The following is a 15,973-nucleotide window of genomic DNA, read 5'->3' as shown; positions in this document are numbered from 1 at the left end:
AAAAACACCTTCACATTAAATATACCTCTCCCTTTTGACAAGTGTAGAAACGAGTATTCAAAGGATAGATTGCACAGCAAGGCAATGAGAAATCATGGGAAAAACTGTAGCATTCGAATATGCAGAGATAGATTTGGAAAGGTAGGGCAAAAGATGATCAAACAATGAATAAAAGTAATTCTCGTGAATGAGTTTACGTGAAATCCTATAGCCCCCCCCCCTTTTTTGCAAGATATGGGTTCACGTGAATGGATTTCACGTGAATCACAGATTGACAGAAGTAGTCCCATGCGAGATGTGACAACACAGGGGACTTCAAAAAAAAAAGAATAGATAAGGAAGGAAAGAGATGAAGGACAAAAGGGGAGTAAAAAGGAACAAAAAACCTTGGATTTCAGATCGTCGATTCTGTCGGAATTCTTTTTCAGCCTTTAGGGGATCTAGGCTCTGATACCATGAAAGTTTTTCATCTGTACCTCTATTGAGAGAGAGAGAGAGAGAGAGAGAGAGAGAGAGAGAGAGAGAGAGAGAGAACCCAATGAAATCGTGACCAAATGACTCTATTAACATGCTTAAGTTTACATTGTGGGTCGGGTCGGGTTTGGTGTAATATCCGAACCCGAAGCAAAAGTAAAAATACAAGTAAAAATACAGAGGACTTATACATGAATGAACTCGGGTGTTGAAATGTAAAACTGTACATATATATATATATATAAATATATTTTTCATTTTTTTGTAATTTTTTCCTTTATTTTTATTTTTTATCTTTATGTCATCTAGTTCAGTTTGGACTAGAATGACTGTTGCTAGTCAAGTCCTGTCCAGACTTGACTAGCAATAGAACTGTTGGACTGTAGAGCTGTTGGATCCAACACAGACTTGACTAGCAATAGAGCTGTTGGACTGTAGAGCTGTTGGATCAAACAACTCTATTGAGTCCTCTTTCAGCTGTGTATATAAAGGGGTGCAACCCCTCTTGTATTTTATTCAAATGCTTCTTAAGCAATTGGTTTTTCATATCAATAAAGAATACATTTTTATTTTTTATTTTGTTTCCAGTTATACCCTTTTTAAGGGTTATGCTTTAGTGTCATTCTTGACACTTGCCCTTGTGAATCTAAGCTCGTGTTTCGAAGATCCCCATTTCATTTCATGGTATCAGAGCCGCGGAAGTAGTAAATCTTGTGGAAAATCTGCCTCGGTTTCCGTGCTTGTTTGTAAAAGTGTTCGTCGCTTGAAGAGAAGTGTTTTATCACTTCATTGGGGAAGATTTCATATCTTGTTGTATTGTTTTTTCTTCTTTCTTTTTCATTTTCCTTCTTGTTTCTCTTCTATCCCTATTCTTTTTCTCCTTGTAATCGATGGATGACAATGATAAAGTCACCATCATGCCTATAAAACTAAGCGATACGAACTATGTAACATGGGCTTCAATCATGAAGCACCATATATGGAGAAAAGGCCTATATGGGATTGTGGATGGTTCTGATTCGGTACCTAAGCTATCTCTTACTAAAAAGGAGGGAGATAAAGAGGTCCCTCTATCATCAAGGCTATTGTCTCATACGAGAAGAAATGGAAAGAACAAAGAATATCTCATGCGAAGATAATGTCATGGCTTATCAATAGCGTTGACATTAAAAAATGCTCAAGTCTTGCCAAATTTGATCATGCTGATAAGGCATAGGAATACCTTAAGAATATGTATTCCCTTAAAGATATTGCACACGTGTGCAACCTCCAAGAAAAAGTTTGAATGATGACACAAGGAGACAAAACTATTCGTGAATATTACAATGGGTTGTTCGAACTTTGGGAAGAACTTTCTTTTTTAGAACCAAAGTGGCATTGTGCCGAAGACATCGAGCTTCGTCAGAAACAACTCGATGCTGAACATTTTTACCAGTTTATCACTAGATTAAGGTCGGAATTTGAAACCACTAAATCGGCTCTACTTCACTGGGAAAAAATTCCTTCTATTGTTGAAACTATTGAAGAGTTAACAATGGAAGAAAATCGTCTCCGGAAAGGTTCTTTAAAAATTAAAGTTGATTCCGTTTTAGCCGTGTCTAGACCAGGGAATCATGTTCGATCATATAAGCCTTCTCACTTTAATCGACAAAATGTTATCTATGATAAGAAGAAAGTTATTTGTCATCACTGTCATGAACCGGGACACTACAGGCCACAATGTCCCAAACTTAAAGTGCTGAGAAAAAAAAGAGCTGTATTTGCTAGATCGGAGCCTAAAGATCAGGATGCACTAGTTTCCCTGACCCAACTAATGGAGATTCTTCAGCTCCCATGTCAGCAAGCAGTCGTCGGAGCCAAACTACTTCCATGGTCGTGGTTGTCATGGCTCTGTATTCAGCTTTGGTGGATGAGAGAGATACCTTCTGCTGCTTTTTATACCTCCACGAGATCAATGATTCCCCTAAAAAGACACAAAAGCCAGTGGTTGAGTGTCACAGTTATTGAGATCACCTCCCCAATCAACATCAGTATATGCAATTAAATCAAGGGAACAAGAGGAAGATAAGAAAAGTCCTCGTAAAAGAGAGGACTTGATATATCTGATAATACACATGGTATCAGAGTTGTTCATATGGGAGCAGTCATGCGTATTATCAGATACATCAAGTCCTCTCTTGCACGAGAACTTTTCTTATCTTCCTCATCTTCTCTTGATTTAATTGCATATACTGATGCTGATTGGGGAGATGATCCCAATAACAGACACTCAACCATTGGCTTTTGTGTCTTTTTAAGAGAATCATTGATCTCGTGGAGGTGTAAAAAGCAGCAGAAAGGTATCTCTCTCATCCACCGAAGCTGAATACAGAGCCATGACAACTACGACTATGGAAGTAGTTTGGTTCCGACGACTGTTTGCTGACATGGGAGCTGAAGCAACAAAGGCTTCACAAATGTGTTGTGACAATAAAAGTGCGATCTACATTGCCAGGCACCAAACACATCAAAATGGATTGTCACTACGTCAGAGAGGAATATCTACACGGGATAATTGATCTGCATATGTCACTTCAGAATATCAGTTAACAAACTTCTTTACAAAGCCTCTCGCTGCTCTCCGATTTCACTTTCTCTTAGATAAACTTTCGCTCATTGTACCTTAAGTTTGAGGGGGAGTGTTAAAATGTAAAACTGTACATATGTATATATATAATAATATTATATTATTATATATATAAATATATTTTTCATTTCTTTCTTTTCTGTAATTTTTTTCTTTTATTTTATTTTTTGTCTTTATGTCATCTAGTTCAGTTTGAACTAGAATGACTGTCCAGATTTGACTAGCAATAGAGTTGTTGGACTGACACAGTCCAACGACTCTATTGAGTCCTCTTTTTGCTGTGTATATAAAGGGGTGCAACCCCTCTTGTATTTTATTCAAATGCTTCTTAAGCAATTGGTTTTTCATATCAATAAAGAATACATTTTTATTTTTATTTTGTTTCCAGTTATACCCTTTTTAAGGGTTAGGCTTTAGTGTCATTCTTGACACTTGCCCTTGTGAATCTAAGCTCGTGTTTCGAAGATCCCCATTTCATTTCACTCGGGTCTGTTACAGGATCCAGACCCGAAACACTGTTCACCTTTTTCACACAATACCATTAAAGTTAGATGAATTTTCAACCAGGCCCATGTCATCAAGTGTAGTAAAAAAAGACCTTTATACAAATACTATATCTTCTGTATAATTACAAAAGTTACAGTGACAATTTTTAACTGCAGAATGTCGTGCTAAGAACAAAGAATACAATCTAGAGTTCATACTTTAGCTCAATGATTTTCTCACATTATGATGATGAGTCATCTTCATCTTCTGAATCAAGGACCCTGTTTTGGCAATTTCTATATGACAAATGTTGCATTCCCTCTTGTCTTTCTTTTATCATTTTTTATAAGACTCGTAAGAAGCTCAATATGAATATCAGATGGAATATGATGAGTACATGATTGCATGGTAGAGATGTTATGCCCCACAACCTTAGTTGTCATAGGCGCTAGGCAGAGCCTAGGTGGTGTACCCACCTAAAAGGGCCTAGGCGGTACCCCAAATAAAAAAAACATAAAAACATAATAAGAAACATGTATACAATGGAAAATCAATCAGCAATAGTCAATAGACAAATAATATGTCGTTGAATGCTGGAAAACAATTATATTAGATAACCTTAAGCTGCTCAAACAAATTAAGAATAAATTAACAATTGAATAAACAAATCATACAACTAACAATGTGAATGAACAATACACAAAAAACAAAATCATGTATACAAAAAAATTAATAACAATAGACTAATACAAGCAATAGACAAATAATGTCTTCTTAAAATATATATATATATATAATATAAGCAATAGACAAATAACATGTATTCTCATTCTTCTCCTTCTCGAAGAAGAAAACAAATGATGTCTTAAAAAAAATCTTCAAATTTTTTTAAAGCATAGGCTCTGAAAAAAGCCTAGGCAATCGCAGCCTAGGCGTGCCTAGGCGGTAATATAGGGCCCCACTGCCCAAACCTGGTTGCCCAGGCGGTGGGGGTTGCACCTAGGTCACCTCGTCTTTGACAACTAAGCCCATAACATGACATTTAAACCTGCACAATCTTTCGTACATTATAAAACTACAAAAGTTACATTTCACTACTACTTTTCAAGCACATCCCCAAGTCAATTGGTGTACAGTATTTTGATGCAGGATTATTTGGAAAGCATCCTCCAAGACCACTTTTGATGCAGGATTATTTGGAAAGCATCCTCCAAGACCACCACCCATCGACATATTAGTAAATCTAATCACCATAAAGATGTAAAGCTATGCTCAGTAGCACACAAAGGGACAAATTTTGAGTTTTATGGGCACAAAAAATGGGGATCACAAAGACTCTAAAAACATAAAAAAGAATGATCATACCCTCTTCCAACTTCAATCTTACACAAATGAAGCAAAGTAGAGATTTTTTACCTTATCTCACTTATTGAGTGAAAATTGGGTGAAAATGCACGAGAAAATCACAAAGACTCTCTCCCTTGCGAAAGAATCAGGCACTAAAACACTCTCATGCCTCCAAGGATGTGTGAGCTCCTCTCTAATGGCTTCGTAGACAAATGAGGGAACTGGCCCTAGGGTTTTAAATCCCAACTCACGATAATAGAGCTTCAACCCTTTTTTTAATGTGCCAAGAGTGTATCATGAGATGCACCCCATATCGTGGTGTATCATACGATACACGCTCGTATGTATCGTATCAATATTCGTAATAGTTATGATACGTATCATACAATACTTACAACATTAGTGTTAGATGATAATTTCTGCTTAACTTATTGTACACTTTTTTTTGTTTTAAACTACTTTTTTCTTCTAGTGTTTTTTGATGTGGGTGAAAAAGATAGACTGTCAAGGGTTTTTTTGCCTTCGTTGTAGGGCATATTGAGGCAGTGACATCACTCTTCTGAGGCATAGGCTGATGGTTTATCTTGCTTATAGCTTGAACTTTTTCCCACAACATAGCTAACCATGTTGTCTCAAGGAGCTTTTTGTATTTCATGTTGTTAACCCTCAGCTTGTCTGCCCCCCCCCCCCCCCCCCCCCCCCCCCCCCCCCCCAAAGAAAAAAAAGGAACGAAAAGAAAAAACTCTCTGGATTTACTTGTGTCCTTTTCATGGCCTGACTTTTTTTCAATGGATTCTTGTGCTGTCTACTTTTATCCACTTAATGCCTCGTTTGTTCGCGCTGAGGGGTGGGACAGGATAAGGCCATGAGTTCCCATTCCTGGGGCTCGCATGGCTGCCACATTAGAGGGATGTTAACTCATTTTCACTGGTGGGCAGTGTCACAAGAAAAATGCTTAGAAAGGGAGGGGGTGAGAAAAGGTGGGACCCACACCTATCAGCTCAGCATGTTCTCTCCCCCTTCCCACTGCTGTTTGTTTCAGGATCTGGCTTTTCCACCATCTCAGCATGTTCCCATCAACCCATGCTGAACTGATAGGTGTGGGTCCCACCTTTTCCTTGAAACAAGCGGGCCTTTAGGATGCGTTTGATTGCATGTGCGGGACCCTGCAGACGTGCATCACGCTCCTGCCATCAAACAGTGGATGGCCGTTTGCGGGATGTATGGCACACTGTTTTTTTGTACCAACACCCCATGGAACAGTGGGGATAGTACACTTGTACACTTAAAAAAAACTATCCAAGACAAACTGGACAGTGTCCTGGAAAAGTCCATCGTCCTGTTTGTCATGGGCAAGTTGTTCTGTGAGAGTCAAACACACCCTGTGTCAATTCACACACATGGACAGGAGAACGTGCATGTGCCTGTATATTAATGCTTATGTGTGCATTTGTGTGCTGTATCGATTCTACACGCATGCTTATGTGTGTGCATTTGTGTGCTTTTGCAAGGATTCCATGACGAAGAATGGTAAAATTAGTTGTTGCTATGAAAGAATTTACATCACTCCAGGTCCTTCAGTAATATGTATTCTCAAGAGTTTGGATAGTTATTGATTTTTAAATCTGTTGCCCTTGTACATATTGAGATGGTTTCATACTCGCTTTGCTTTCTTCTTTCCACTTGGTTATCAATAGACGTTTTTCTGGTCTTGTTTATAATGAATTTCATTATATGCACAGGCATTTTTCTGTTGGTCTTGTTTATAATGAGTTTCATTATATGCACAGGTGAAGTTTAAAGTACAGAAGGATTGCTTGCCTCTGCCAGAAAGTGCGTTCAAACAGGCAATCAAGGATAACTACATCCAGAAATTCAAATTTAATCCTGAGCTCAATGCACAGCAGGTCTCTCTCTCTCTCTCTCTTATGTGTGCACAGAGAGGGGATCTATCATCCCTTGTTCTGTTAATGTTATTTCACTCATATTGACTTTCATTACCTACTGCTAAAATGAGATACTATATGCTACATGATGGTAGTCGCTACTGTTACATTTTCATTGGATTGAATTACCTTCCGGCCTACTCTCGCTTTATCATCAAATTCTAGTGTGAGTTTATTTCTTTAAATTGTTATGTTTCTATTACTGCTAGTTTTTTTGTGTTTGAATTGTAAGGGCTGTGGGAAGGGCCAAATTTATTTGATATGGATTCCTTGGTTTCTGAAAGAAAACCTGTGGGTTATAAATAGTTCTGGATTTGGAGTTCAATCTGCTATTAGCCACCCAGCAGCAGTAGGCTGTAGAGCTTCGGAGCTGTTGTTGAAGCAGAGATGAGAAGGGTGATGGGAGTGGAGTCATCGACTCCATCTAGGTGAAATGGGAGATGGGAATGTGCGCGCTCCCAGAGTGTAAGATATGTAACATAGACACAGCACTTTGGCCGCGATACCCGTGTCGACACAGGTACTGGATGCAGTGCAGGTACGCCGTGGGTCGGGTCCCGCACTGCTCCGTCTCAGGTCCAACCCAGACCTGACCCAAACTGATTTTTTTTAACCTCGGGCAAAAGTCTTGGAGGAAGAAGAAAAGAAAGAGAAAAGAAGAAAAATATGAAAGAGTAGAAGTAGAAGAGGAGAGAGAGAGAGCAGTGTCCCTGTACCCTTATATTTTGAAATTGGCGTGTCACACCTGAAACCCGAAACCGTACCCCATGTGATGCGAACAAATGACTGTCTTGGGATACAGGCTGTTTTTGTGTATCTACATATTCTTGGTATGCACAATGTCTGAATCCCTAAGTTGGTGCTAAATATTGTGTTCGCAGGTTGAGAATCTCTGTAAATTGTTCCAGCCTATCGGGGCGCAACAGCTTGCTCCAGCACCTGTGCCAGATGCAGGTCCATCAGCTGCCACAACATCATCTATTAGGGGACCTCGGATTGCAGTTCCCAGGAATTCTGCTGTCAGTGCTCCCTACTACCATGTGGAGAATCAGCAGGTGCTTCGATCAGTAGGGTGTGTTGTCCCACCTCCAAGGGACCGTCATTACCCTGTGTCAGGTAGGCATGAGCCGCCAGCACATCTTCCTCCACAGAATGCATATTATCCAGTTGAAAATCGTCAAGTGATTCAAAGTGTGCACTCTTTGCTAGCACCTGAAAGAGATGCATACCAACCTCTTGTAGACGATCGAAGGTACATTTCTGGCCTTCGAGCCCCAGAGATGGCTTCCCGCAATCAGGTTCCTCTGCGTGCGAGGGAGTATCAGGTGCTTCCCATGGAGAGAGAGTTGGTACCTCGTCGGGTGCGTGTCGATAATTTGTATGGTTCCAGGCTGGCCCTCGAGGCACGAGAGCCTCCAGCATATGAGAGGACCCTTTATCGCGAGGCTGCCTACGGAGAAGCAAGTGCACAGCACCCTGCAGCATATGAGAGGCCGGTCTACAGTGGAGCTACATATAGAGAAGTAAGCGGATTATATGGTGATCCTAGATCTGAGATTGCAGCTGTGCCAGTTTCATCCAGGTACTCCTTTGCAGGCTAGGTGCTGGCTTATCGCTAACCAAAAAAAATGGTCAGCATGTGATCAAAATGCTGCTTTGAACTCCCATACAGTTATTTCATATTAATGGCATTCTGTGCTGGATCTATATTATCACAAACAGTTTTATTTTGTAGTTGATTCGATCTGCTAGCTGGTTCGATGTAGGTGATGAAACAGTGTCCCCAATGGTCTTTTTCATGGTTTCGTTTAATGGCATAGCTGCAGGCTGCAGGCTGGTGCGTGGTACTGCAGTGAGCAAGCTTAATGGGTTCATCTAAATGTCAGGGGATCGAGTCTTTCCAAGGATTTTCCCTCTGTTACGTGGAATTTGTGGTTATGTGATCCCATTATTTCAGGCATTTAATCTCCCTTTCTAGAATTTCTCAATGGGGATAAAAACTCGTTATGAATTACAAAAAAGAAAAAAATGCAGCTGGTTACCTGAAAACATTTGACTGGGGACTGATTTTTCTTTTCTTTTCTTTTTTGGGTCGGGGTTTGGGGTGGGTTTTGATTTTGTAGGAATGATAAAAACTCATTATGAATTAAAAAGAAAAAAAATGCAGCAGGCTGGTTACCTGAAAACATTTGACTGGGGACTGATTTTTCTTTTCTTTTTTGGGTGGGGGTTTGGGGTGGGTTTTGATTTTGTAGGAATTTAACTATGAAAGCAGAATATGGTCTAAAATCAATTTTCTTTTCGCTTTTGTCCTGAAGATTGATTTGATCTGTTTGTTTGGAAATGAAATTCAAAACAAATACCAAAGAATGTAGGCGTTTCAATTTTGTTGAAGGGAAACAAATCAAAAACATAATAGTTGGTACAATTCAAGGCAAACAGCAAACTTTGAGATGAAAATTGTGAAGAAAGCCACATTACATGCGAACCTTCATTTCTCCCGAATGCAAAGAAATACCAAGATAGTATTGGCAGTCAGATTAGATGTGCATTCAGTTGAGGCTCAACTAGGGCCATCTCCACAATGCTCGGCACATTTTCCATGAGGATGAAGATGATGATGGCCTTCCTGTGTCAATTCGTGCAGAGCCGCTACACTGTATTCATCCTCATTTAACATGAGCAAGGGATTCAGATCAGGTCGTGGGAATAGCAGCTTCAGGCGGAATGCATCGACACCATTCAGATAGTATCGATAGAGCCGCTTAGCACGAATAAAGCCCAGATGACCATATAAAGCCAAGGCACCCTTATTTGTTACTTCTGCTTCCAGTGTCACCTGTCCATTAAGAAAATTTAAATGTCAGCATAGAGATGATTTATCTCCCATTTTAGCCCCTATTATTTAAAGCATGGTTGAAGCACTGATTAGACTAGAATATCAAATAGTAGTGTTCGCTCCACAAGTTACATGGTGACATGCCATGCATTTCAAGAAATCATGTGTTATCAAGTTTTTCAATAAGCTGCTTCTATGAAGAATCTAAACGCACGCATCAAAGAGAATAAATGAGTGCAAATATCTTAACAGTAAGATGGTGGTGTAAGCGTGGCCAAGTCAAATAATTAGCAACATGCTGAATGAGTGTAAGATGTCAAGCAATGACAAATCGACACAAAAGGGATCTGTATCAAGATTGAAGATAACAATTGCCAGTCATCTGTTTGAGACATTGAAGCCTGCAGAAACTATTTCATCTCTGCCTTTTGTTATGATCTTCATTTTGAGAAGCACAATTCTTTATGATTAGTCTAAAAGTCAATTTAACGTTGCAGTGTTGACATGTGTGCAATGTAAAGGGGTAATCTGGAACAAGAAGATTGAGGTAACTCTTGGAAAATGTATGTTTTAATCTAGGTGGCAGCAAAAAAACATGTTGCAGTCATTTTCCGTTTTATTATCTATTATTTTGTGATTTGATTGAATATAAAAAGAACAAATCTTAAAATGTGGTTGAGCTTGACTTCTCTAAGGTGTAACTTGTTTACATCTTATTTTATTTCTTGTAAAAAGCAACACAGGTAATAGCTGATAGAGTTGGTTTGGGGCAGCAGGCATAAGCAAAGGTTCGCGGCTTGAGGCAACCCTTAAGGCAATTGAATAGTTAGTCATAACTCACCTGCAGATATAAATGCTTGTGTCCTCAGTTTTTTGCATATTCCCCATGTTTTTTAGGTGTCTTCACCTGGGCAAACAATCAGAAAGGAGAACGGCTCATCCACTGCAAGCTAGACGCCTAGCTAACCAAGCATGGCTCAGGGAAGTTGATCCCAGCTCTTCTCTGAACTACTGCCTCGCTCCACTTCGGATCATCCGCCACTCCTACAGTGCTGCACCTCCGCTCTCTGTCACAAAACCATTCAGGTTCTTTCGGACGTGGGCACCCCATATGCAAGGATATGGTGGAAGAGTGCTGGAGAATCCAGGTGGGAGTGTGTCCTATGTTGAGATTGATCCACAAAATCAAAGTTCACTTCAGATTTTGTAGGTGGAACAGAGAGGTCTTTGGGGATGTGCATGCCAGGGTAACTTCTCTTCAGTCTGAATTGCAAAAAGCTCAAATGGCTGCTGAGCAGGGAGCTGAAGATGGGGGAGAGAGTCTCAGTGAGATTCACGCGTCCCTCACACGGCATAGATGTAACAATATCACTGAAATAGAGCCAGAAGCATTGTCACAGATATCGGCGATATTTTCAAAATAACGCGATATTATCGCTGTATTTTCAGAAAACGATAATATAGGTAAATATCGCTATATTTTGAAAATATCACCAATTTGATAATATCGTGATATTATCACGTATCACAATATTATCGTGATATTATCAATTGTTTTCACTGTTTTTATTTACTTTTTAAATCTTAAATATGTTTTTCTTCTTTCTTTTACATTTTTTACTTATTTCTTTTATTATATATGTATTTTTTGTATAAAAATGATATTTTCTTACTTATTTTTTATATTTTTTAAGCCCCAAGATTTATCACCAAACCTATAATATCACGAGAAATAGCCTCGCCGAGATATAGTCGATACCGATATTTGTGACTATGGACAGAAGAGGTGACCTTAAGAGACTTCACCAGTATCCAAGGCGCAGCCAAAGACTATTTTTGAGGGAGCAACGGGTTCCATGTTTGACAGCAGTGGCGGAGCCAGGGGTGGGCAGTCGCCCACCCCAGAATTAGAAACTGACTCGACTCGGTGCCCAACTGTAATAACCGAGAGAAAAAAAATTTCTTATCGGACCCGGGTCGGGTTCGGACCCGACCCGACCCGGATCCAAGAACCCAATATGGTTAAGTGAGTAGGGTCGCAGGGAAGGGCTCGCAACGCCTTTTCCTGTGCCGCCCTCCCCCTTCCTCCTGACCTCCCGTAATGGCCATTGTCGACCGTTGCGTTACTCCGTGAAAGGAAACCCTTCAGGGTTTCCTTATTCAGACCCCGAGGGGTTCTTTACAGAGTTACCGGAAATGCCTATGTATAAGGGGAAACGCGCTTCCCCGAGACGCGTTTCGGAAGCGCGGCGCTTTCGAAATGCACAGGGAAGCGCACGTAAAAAAGAAGAAGCACGTCCCCCTTTAAAGGGAAGCGCATCCCCCTTTAAAGGGGGACACGCTTCTCTTTATAGGGGGATGCGCGTCCCTCTTTTAAAGGGACGTGTTTCCCTTTAAAGGAAAATACATCCCCCTTTAAAGGGAATCACGTCCCCCTTTAAAGGGGGACACGTTTGCGAAATACCAATTTTACCCTTTTTCAAAACGAAAATGACACGTGAAAAACAAGAAACTAAAAAAAAAATTCTGAAAAAGGGCAAAACAAACATTTTAAAAAAATCGTGAAAACTTAAGAACGAAGTTTTGCTTTTTCACCTGACTCCTCTCTCTCATTTTCGGCGACCGGCGACCTCCGACGATCTGCGACCTCCGACGATCTGCTACCTCCGCCGATCTGCTACCTCCGACGATCGACGACCTCCTCCTTTGTTGACATTCAAAGACCTCGATCGATGTTGGCAATGTCTCTGTTCAGGTATGTTCCTCTCTCTTCCACTGACGTCCGACGACCTCTCGATTTGCTCGAGGTCATCCAAAATTTGTTGTGAGAGGAACTGAGGCGTACGCCTCTCACAACAAATGCGATGAGGCAAAGCGAGGCGTTGAGCCTGCGCTTCGCCTCTGAGGCGTACGCCTCAGGTACTGCACAACACGGGTTCGGGGGCAGCGTCCCCGATTTTTTTTGACATAAAATAAAAAATGGCTACAATTATTAATAAAAAACTATTTCACATGGACAAATCGAACTATTTGCTGCAGTCAGGGCTGGGTAGGACTGGGCTGGGCTACACAAATGGATAAAAATCTATTTCATATGGAATCAGGGCTGGGCTAGCCGGCTAGGACTGGGCTTTTAAAAAAAAAAAAACAATTGTTACGGTAGCCTCCCGAAACAGTTATTTATTTTTTATTTTTTAAAAGCCCAGTCCTAGCCCAACCCTGATTCCATATGAAATAGATTTCTATCCATTTTTGTAGCCCAGCACAATACCCAACGTCATTTTTTTTAGATAAAATAAAAATGGCTACAATTATTAATAAAAATCTATTTTATATGGACAAATCAAACTATTTGCTGCAGTCAGGGTTGGGTTACAAAAATGGATAAAAATCTATTTCATATGGAATCAGAGTTGGGCTAGGAATGAGCTTTTATTTTTTTTTTTAACTGGACTGGGAGGCCCATATTTTGCTTTGATGAAGAGTTTTCGAGTGATATAGGGCTGGTGTCTGACTTGCGTGGTGTGAGGTTCAGCTCGTGAGTAGAGGTTTGATTCCTTCATTCTCTCTAGAAAGTACATTTAGGGAACAGGGGATTGTTAGAGACTATTTGTTTCATTTTCCCGTTGCAATAACATGATGGTCTTTTTCTTTTGTGTTATCAATATGATGATCATTTATATTCTTATTTGAGTCCCATGAATGAACAGTATATTGGTTGAGAAACATTTCACATTTTGTGGTTTAACTGAGTTTATTTGGTTGTCTTTTTTAGAAATAAGGGTTAATGCAATATTTTTTTATCATTCTTGTAGGTTTTAACTTTTAAGTCATTTTGACGATTGCTTGAATCCTGATTCCTGATCAGATTGACCGGATCACTTTTATTATTCTTTTACTGTTGGATATATATGGATTATCGATTTATTGTTTTCAATTTCAAAGTCAATGAAAAACATGTTTAGCCTCCACAAGTTGTCTTATGGTTTCAGTATGGTGTTTGATCTTGCAGACTTCTAGAATCTATTCTCTCCTTGATCTCTTGAAGTGATTTTGCTTTATGTGAATTCTGAACTTACATGTTGATCAAGTGAACCAAGCATGATAAAAGAAACAAAACAAAAGAGATACTTATAAGTATCCTATAATATATAAAAAATATATTATAGGAAAATTCTTGAATTCATATTATAAAAACATATTATACAAAATGTATACCAAGCATGGTTGAGCTTATCATCCCTATTAAGTATGAATTCTTTGATATACCGAGCGTGGGCACACCCAGGCTCGGCTCATTTACTCTATCAGAAGTGTGGGGCAACTAGTATGCTGCAGCTAGTTGTTTAAAATTTTAAATAAATATCATTATTGCTAGTAACAGTCGACCAATATGAATTTTGTTTTTCTTCATTGTTAGGTTATCTTATTTTGGCATTTTTTCATAAATGCAAACTTTTGAAAGAACTTTTTTTTTAAAAATTTTGTTTGCTTTATCATAGTATATTATAGAATCATAGATCTTTCACCTCCTTAAATGATGTTTATTTATTTGTTTTAGTAATTGGTAAATTATGAGTAATGATTTGTGTTCTTCACTCTCCATCATTTACTGTTAATAATAGCTTTTTTAAAGTGTTTTAGGTTGATTCTGATACTTTTATGATGCAAATATATTTGCATGTTCTTTGCTTCATTAATGACCATCTCAAGCTATGATCACGATAATTCTGATGACGATGACGATTCTTTGTACAATTTGGAGCATGAATCATCTAGTGGTGTTGGGAAGGGCAAGAAGAGGTCTTTTGTTTGTCCATATCAGTTTGAGGACCGAAACGAAAATTGTTTTGATGAGGAAGATGAAGAAGAATATGACTTGGATGACTACTATTCTGAAGATGACCAAGATGATGAACCACCTAGCATGCATAAAACAACAGTGCTATGACACCATATATTGAAACAAAAGAAGAGTGGGCAAGGAAAGCAAGGTGGAACCCAAGTTTTTATGTGCAGGCACTGAAAAAATATCTATCATGGGTCATATACTCGAGTTTTTGCACATCTCATGGGATCTCCAAAGGGACAAAGGGTTGGGATTGCCTTTTGCCTTGTAGTTGCAAAAAATGCAGAATTGGCAAAAAAAATTAAGAGGCAAGTTCGTCGAGTGGAGGTTTCATCAAGTGTATTTGAGTTGAGGAGATCAAGAATTGATACTCCGAAGAAGCCTATTAGTATGACTACATCATCTAGTGGAAGCCAAAAAACAATTGATATTTGTGATACCTTTAAAAAGGTAGAAAGAGATGATGTAGATCACAAAATTATCAGAATTTTGTGTGCAAATGGCATACCTTTCAATGTGCTTCGATCACCATATTGGGAAGAGATGATATCTGCAGTTAGTAAAGTGCCCGGATATAAACCCCCATCATATGAAAAAGCGCGAACAACGTTGCTTGACAATGAGAAAGAGTGTGTTCACAGGGAGTTAAATGAATTTCGAGAAAAGTTTGAGGAGTTTGGAGTTTCCATTGTTTCAGTCGGTTGGACAAATATCAAGAACAAACACTTGATAAATATAATTGCCTCAAACTGTTTTGGCTGAATGTTCTTATATGCAAGCGATTTTTCTAATGTGAAATAGTCAGCTGCAAACATTGTCGAGTTTTTGAAGACGGGATTTAAACTTGTGGGGCCTTCTAATGTAGTGCAAGTGATTACACACAATGCAGCAAATTGCAAGTTAGCAGGTGAAGAATTAAAACAAACGTACAAGTATATTTTTTGGTCACCTTGTGTTGTGCACACACTTAATTTGATCTTCAAGGATTTGGCACATGAGTTTCATTAGTTGGGAGAAACATATTTGCAGAGTAAAGAAATTGTGAGGTATATCACAAATCATTCAAAAGCACTAACAATCTTTAGAAGCAATGAAAAATTAGAATTAATAAAGATTGCAAAAAAAAAGGTTTGCTTCACATTATACTACTTTGAAACGCTTGCTTGATGTGAGAGAGAGCTTAAGGCTCACAGTAATTTCAGATAGATGGAGCGATTGGAAGCAATCATGCACGGATGAAATTATGAAAAAATGATTGTTACAACAAAAACAACTGTTCTTGATGAATAATATTGGGATTCTGTACGTTTAGCATTATTGATTACAAAACCCATCTATAAGATGATTAAATTTTGTGATCAGGAAGGCCCTATAATTAATGAAGTGTATGAAGGCATGGACAACAT

At 39.0% G+C, this 15,973-nt stretch overlaps 2 protein-coding genes across 3 annotated transcripts in view; one reads left to right on the top strand and one right to left on the bottom strand.

Annotated features, from left to right (window-relative positions):
* Positions 1–8,839, top strand: part of LOC149840377 (uncharacterized) — a 47,097-nt gene extending 38,258 nt beyond the window's left edge. Inside the window, exons 3-5 of one of the 2 annotated variants that reach the window (XM_090003130.1) lie at positions 6,724–6,840; positions 7,761–7,995; positions 8,089–8,839. In XM_090003130.1, the coding sequence (XP_089859256.1) occupies positions 6,724–6,840; positions 7,761–7,995; positions 8,089–8,480 (744 nt within the window). In that variant the 3' untranslated portion in view covers positions 8,481–8,839. Of the gene's footprint in view, positions 1–6,723; positions 6,841–7,760 lie in introns of both variants that reach the window. The other variant, XM_090003129.1, reaches the window with a different exon arrangement.
* Positions 8,840–9,213: 374 nt separating this feature from the next.
* LOC149840374 (N-alpha-acetyltransferase MAK3-like) overlaps positions 9,214–15,973 on the bottom strand; it is a gene marked incomplete at its 5' end in the record, with an annotated part of 53,335 nt that continues 46,575 nt past the window's right edge. Inside the window, one exon of the mRNA XM_090003131.1 lies at positions 9,214–9,718. Within this exon, the coding sequence (XP_089859257.1) occupies positions 9,443–9,718 (276 nt within the window). The remainder of the gene's footprint in view (positions 9,719–15,973) is intronic.

Source organism: Nuphar pumila, chromosome 4, assembly GCF_984573655.1.
Source record: "Nuphar pumila chromosome 4, dmNupPumi1.hap1.1, whole genome shotgun sequence".
NCBI classification, from domain to species: Eukaryota; Viridiplantae; Streptophyta; class Magnoliopsida; order Nymphaeales; family Nymphaeaceae; genus Nuphar; species Nuphar pumila.
The sequence above is the reverse complement of the archived record's forward strand: the minus strand, read 5'-3'. Positions and strand labels throughout refer to the sequence as shown.